Here is a 6,000-nt window from a genome sequence, read left to right as displayed (position 1 = left end):
CTCTGTACCTTAACGCTAACCTAACCCTAACCCTAATCTGAATCTCATACTAACCCCGTCCCTTAACCCTAACACCAACCGTAGCCCTAAGCCTAACCCTAATTCAAAACCTAATGCTAACCCTTACCTTAACACCAATGCTAACTCAAATGCTAACCATATCCCTAACCCTAATCCTAACCCTAATCCTAATGCTCGCCATAATTCTAACCCTAGCCGTAGCCATAACCCTAACCCTAATCCCAATGCTAGCCCTAACCCTAACCCTAATCCTAATGCTAGTCATAACGCTAACCCTAGCCCTAACACTAATCCCAATGCTAGCCATAACGCTAACCCTAACACTAATCCCAATGCTAGCCATAACCCTAACCTAACCCTAATTGTAATGCTAGCCATAACCCTAATCCTAATCCCAATGCTAGCCCTAGCCATAATCCTAACCCTAACCCTAACCCTAACCCTAGCCTGAACCCTAACTCTAACTCTCCAATCTATTTATTTCTATCTGCTTGTTTGTGTGTTGCAGGTTTCTGCGGCGTATCCCTGGGGGAGAATGTCTGATTCTCTCGGCTGGAGAGGAACTTGAGCGGTCATCTTTCTGGGCACGGCGGCGTCTTTTGGTTTTGCCCAGGATGTCAGATGCCCCCTCGGGTGCGTGATCCCGAAGCAGTGCCAGTCGAAGCCTGAAAGTGGAGGGGGCGGGGGGTGGGGTGGGGTGGTGGGTTCGGTGAGGAGTAAGGACGCGTGCCAGCCAGAGAGCGATGGGATTGTTCTGCCATGGTCACGTAGGATAAATGGCAGTGGGTGAGGAGTGGTTTACTGCTTGCTGCTGCTGCCTGTCGCTGCTGCTGTGGCGTGGACCCCTCTCAGACTCGCTGCCCTTTTCTGAACCTCGAGCTAGCCAGAGCTCACCATGGTTAGTGCTTGGAAGTTTGCACGGAATTGCCGTCAGCTGGAGCTGCACCGGTTGATTTTATTGCTGATCACCTTCAGTCTGGTCTCCATGTGCTTTTTGGCCTATTACGTGACGAACAGCCCTAAGATCAAGGAGGCTCTGCCGTTACCAATTAGTGATTGCAACAGCCAGCACAGGATCTCACTGCCACCGCAGTCTCTCAGGCGGTTCGTGCCTGCCGTGGACACTTCGAGGACTGACCCCGTGGTCCTGGTTTTCGCCGAAAGTATTTATTCCCAACTAGGTCAAGAAATAGTGGCAATTCTGGAGTCTAGCCACTTCAAATATAGGATAGAAATAGCCCCCGGGAAAGGGGATGTGCCAACCTTAACAGACAAAGATAGGGGTCGCTATGCCCTCATTGTTTATGAGAATGTTCTAAAGTATGTGAACCTGGATGCCTGGAACAGGGAGTTGCTGGATAAATACTGTATAGAGTACAGCGTTGGCGTCATTGGCTTCTTCAAAGCCAACGAGAACAGTTTACTCAGCGCCCAACTCAAAGGTTTCCCTCTGTACTTGCACTCCAACCTCGGCCTCAAGGACTACCACATCAACCCCAATGCCCCGCTGCTTTACGTGACACGGGCCAATGAGGTCGAGCAGGGCCCGTTGCCTGGTGATGACTGGACGGTCTTCCAGTCGAATCACAGCACCTACGAGCCGGTCCTCCTGGCCAGCACGAAGTCAGCAGAGTTTATCCCCCACCTGAGCACGCACAAAGCCCTACACGCGACAGTGGTCCAGGACCTGGGACTGCACGACGGCATCCAACGAGTCTTCTTCGGGAACAACCTCAACTTCTGGCTCCACAAGCTGATTTTCGTGGACGCGATTGCCTACCTTACGGGCAAGCGGCTGTGCCTGCCCCTGGACCGTTACCTTTTGGTGGACATTGACGACATCTTTGTGGGGAAGGAAGGGACAAGGATGAAGGTCGCGGATGTTGAGGTAAGCAACTGGGCTATCTTTTCACGTAATTGAGAAACAATGTAACACAGAAGGAGGCCATTTAGCCTCTCATTTCTATGCTGGTTTCACGAAGGAGCTTTCAAAATTGTCTCCTCCATCACCACCACCTCATTGTTGTACAGTCATTTCTTCTATAGTGCGATGGTAATGTTCCTGTGTGATCCCATGCTGTACAAGTATCGCACGATACAAATAACACTTTAAAATGTTGGTGATGCAACCACACTCTACCCAACACACATTTTAAAAGTTCACATTTCAGAAACAGCGCCCCCTATTCATCAAACTAGTTACAGCAAGTTTGCATAGATGAACTAATGTTATAACAGACTGACCTTTACCTGTAGCTTTCTTTTTCAAGTATTTATCTAATTCTGTTTCAAAAGTTATTGTAGAACTTGCTTCCAGCATATGTTCAGACTGTGTATTCCAGATCACAATGATTTGCTGTGTAAAAGAAAATGAAATATTCTCTCCCGATTTTCTGAATCTTTAGCCAACTACCTTGAATAGTTAAAAATGATTTCAAATTGTCATTTGGTAGTACAGGACTTGACCAGTGCTGGAAAAGGCACATCTTGTGGTGCACTTAATAAATGCAGCTTCCAGTATTTGTAAGGGTCCTGTTCTTTGCAAGCACATGTCCACAAATGCATCTATTTCAATTCAACAAAAAAAAAGTGATAGTCATTCATTAATTCAGCACTCAGTGTAATGCCCTGACCAGAGTTAACTCGCCTGTTTTATAATTTAAGCAAAGTCTGGCAGTTAACTGTCATTTGTCATTACCCAATGCATTTTCCATGTCAGCGGCTCTTCCGATTCGAGTCCACCTGCCATCTAATCAGCTGTCTCCTCTCACACAGTGTGCATGTTGTTTTGGTATTTCTTCTCAGTTGCCCTGAGGGACGTAAGGAGAAAATCTCCTTTAAAATGTGACATTTTTATCAGCAGTCCTTATTTCACATTTTTAGTCTACTGAAGTGGAATTTGTACTCTTGCTGTCTTGGTATTGGTCAAGGAACAAAGCCAGTCAGTTAGGCAGAGCCATTCTCGTGGTGCTTTGTAGGAAATTCCGAACTGTTGCTTGTTTTTGGGAATATGGAATTATACATTGGCCATGTTTTAGATTCAGCTTAAGTACTGAAAATGAAAGTCTTAATCATTAAAAGCCAGTCGTATTGTTAAATGATCACTTTAAACAAGTTTATCGAGATGGGATTCTTTGCAAAACACTGCATATGGAGTGATTGGATTATCTTCCTTTTGGGGTGGCACGGTGGCTCAGTGGTTAGTACTGCTGCCTCACAGCACCAGGGGACCCGGGTTCGATTCCAGCCTCAGATAATTGTCTGTGTGGAGTTTGCAAATTCTCCCTGTGTCTGCATGGGTTTGCTCCATGTGCTCCAGTTTCCTCCCACAGTCCAAAGATGTGAAGGTTAGATGGATTGGCCATGCTAAATTGTCCATAGTGTTCAGGAACATGTAAGTTAGGTGGATTGGGCATGGGAAATGAGGTTACATGGATAGGGTTCGTGCTGGATCTGAGTGAGATGCTCTTCGGAGGTCTGGTGCAGACTCAATAGGCCAAATGGCCTCTTTCTACATGGTAATGTAGTAATGTGCTTGGATTTTAGAATTTGTATTGCATTTAAGCTAATGAATGCAGATAAAGTTTGAATTGCAGTGGTGCGGGAGGCAGAATCACATCTAATGTACACTTTTTATGATCTTTAGACTTAATATGGAAGGCTTCCTGTTACATGACTTTTCTTATCATAATGTCATGGTCAGAACATTGAAGGGAATTGATAGCATGACAGTTAACTTGCAATACTGTTTATTAAGGACTCCCCAACTTATCTGATCTGTCCACATAACATTCAGCTTGTCACCCTGCCAATATTTTTGTCTGTCTCCTTGATACCCTCCAAAGAATATTAACCCCTTAATAATTGAGGAGAGACCAGAGAGGTCTGCTACAAAAAATGGCAAGTTTGACATTTTCTTTTAGCAGGTTAGGAGAGCCACCCACAACTTAGATTATCAGCAGCCTTCAGTTAATTTTAAAATGTTTGGTCTTGGGTTCCTACATGCCAGTCATAAGATATTATAGGAGCTGATGGTATCCTGAGAATCTTCAGTTGTTCAGTCATTCGAAGTTTGTTGTGTATGAGTCTGCTTACTCTTGTTGCTCACTGTGTTTGCTTGGCCAAGGTTCCAGAAAAGTAAGCAAAGCTGTGGCAGAGCGAGGAGTTCGGGTTGGATCATGGAGCAGACCTTTTTTAAAAAATTGTGAATGAAATCTGTTACACACAATAGTGTCGTCTCTATGGAGGGTTGAGATGCAAAATTTACAACAGCTCTGACATACCTGTCTGTGATGGCCTCCAGTGTGAGTGGCATTTTCTGAAGTGTGGACGCAGTTCAAAATACTGAGCGCACACTGGTAGCTGCCACTTTTATTCCCAGTACACTCACACACAACTCACGTTTGTCTGGAAGCAATTCTCATTTGTCATAGAATGTTTTTTTTAAAACATCCCATCTTGGTCTGAACTAACAGCAGTCAGTGAAGCACTTCGAATTGAAGAAGATATATTTTTTCAGAGAAACAGATGTTGCTTCCAATCTTAGAATCATACAGCATGGAAGGGATGGCATTTGGCCCATCTGTCTCTGTTGTCACTTCCAATGAGCCAATCAATTAGTACCATCTCCCTGTCCTTCCCAAGAGCGCATCTTGTTTTATATGTGTGCAGTATCTTCCTCAATCTTCATCGTCCCACTTTCAAAAGCTCGTTTGTATTTAAAAGGCAAATATTTGAAACAGAGCTGAAAATGTGTTGCTGGAAAAGCGCAGCAGGTCAGACGACATCCAAGGAGCAGGAGAATCGACGTTTCGAGCATGAGCCCTTCTTTGGGCTCATGCCCGAAACGTCGATTCGCCTGCTCCTTGGATGCTGCCTGACCTGCTGCACCTTTCCAGCAACACATTTTCAGCTCTGATCTCTAGCATCTGCAGTCCTCACTTTCCCCTCAAATATTTGAAACAGGTTAGGATGCAGTAGCATATGGATAGTATGAATGTTCCAATTTCTTTTGAAGAGTGTTGTTTGATACAAAGTTTCTGTTTAGAATCTTTTTTAAAAAAATTGACTTAGGACGATGCGTATAAATGGCAAGCATTGATCCAGTGTAACCGCCTGTAGGCAGGTTTCCCAAAGAATTCTTTAATGTATAGCTCATTTAAAATTATTGTCAACATTGTGCTCTGCAGAATAGATGGTGAACTCAATAAAACCAAGTTGGGATATGAAGCTTAACCTATTGGTTACCGTCTAACCACGTGGAAAGACCTAACTTTTTTTGGGAAGGAAATCTGTCATTCTTGTCTGGTCTGACTGGACTACAGTCATGTGGTCAACTCCAAACTGCCCTTGGGCAATGAGAGATGGCTATGAAAGGCTGGCCTAGCCAGCTACACGCACATCCGACAAACGAACGATGAAAAAAACATGCTGGCATCAGTACTGAAAACAAAAAATGCTGGAGCTCGCAGTGGGTCTGGCAGCGTCCGTGGAGAGAGAGCAAGGTAAACGTTTCGGGTCTAGATGACTCTTCAGCAGAGCTGATGTAAAGTGCTGTGGGGGCAGCATTGATGCAGTAATCGGGGGCAGGGGGCAAACTGGAGAAGCAACATCTCCTCTGCAGACTAGGCACTTTACAAACTTCTGTCCTTAATAATGAGTCCAACACCTTCAGATTGTGAACCCACTCCCATTCGTTCCCTTATTTTAAGCTTTACTTGTTATATTCTCTGTCCCCATGTCCTCTCTCCCATCCCCTCCCCCACGTCCCCTCCCACCAGGCCAGTGAGTCTGTCTGTTCTTCCCAGTCTGGCATGCAGACTCACCTTTGTTGTGCCACTCTCACGTTCCAATCACTTAATCAGCAGCCTTTCTCCCCCAGCGCTCTTCCCCCACCCACCCTCCTCCCACTACAGGTATTGCATAAATTGTTGCCCGCACTTCGCATCAGAGCTCTGATGAAGAGTCATCCTGACCCGA

The 6,000-nt window shown here is 45.3% G+C and overlaps 1 protein-coding gene across 1 annotated transcript in view; it reads left to right on the top strand.

The window, feature by feature from the left end:
- Positions 1 to 730: 730 nt before the first annotated feature.
- The window catches only part of ndst2a (N-deacetylase/N-sulfotransferase (heparan glucosaminyl) 2a), a 111,737-nt gene continuing 106,467 nt past the window's right edge, over positions 731 to 6,000 (top strand). The window contains exon 1 of the mRNA XM_043679076.2: positions 731 to 1,909. Coding sequence (XP_043535011.1) covers positions 917 to 1,909 — 993 coding nt within the window. The 5' untranslated portion in view covers positions 731 to 916. The remainder of the gene's footprint in view (positions 1,910 to 6,000) is intronic.

Source organism: Chiloscyllium plagiosum, unplaced genomic scaffold (assembly GCF_037043375.1).
Source record: "Chiloscyllium plagiosum isolate Xiang-an unplaced genomic scaffold, Cpla_swu_hap1 HiC_scaffold_43, whole genome shotgun sequence".
Taxonomy (NCBI): Eukaryota; Metazoa; Chordata; class Chondrichthyes; order Orectolobiformes; family Hemiscylliidae; genus Chiloscyllium; species Chiloscyllium plagiosum.
Note: the sequence above shows the minus strand (reverse complement) of the source record. Positions and strands in the feature narration are given on the sequence as shown.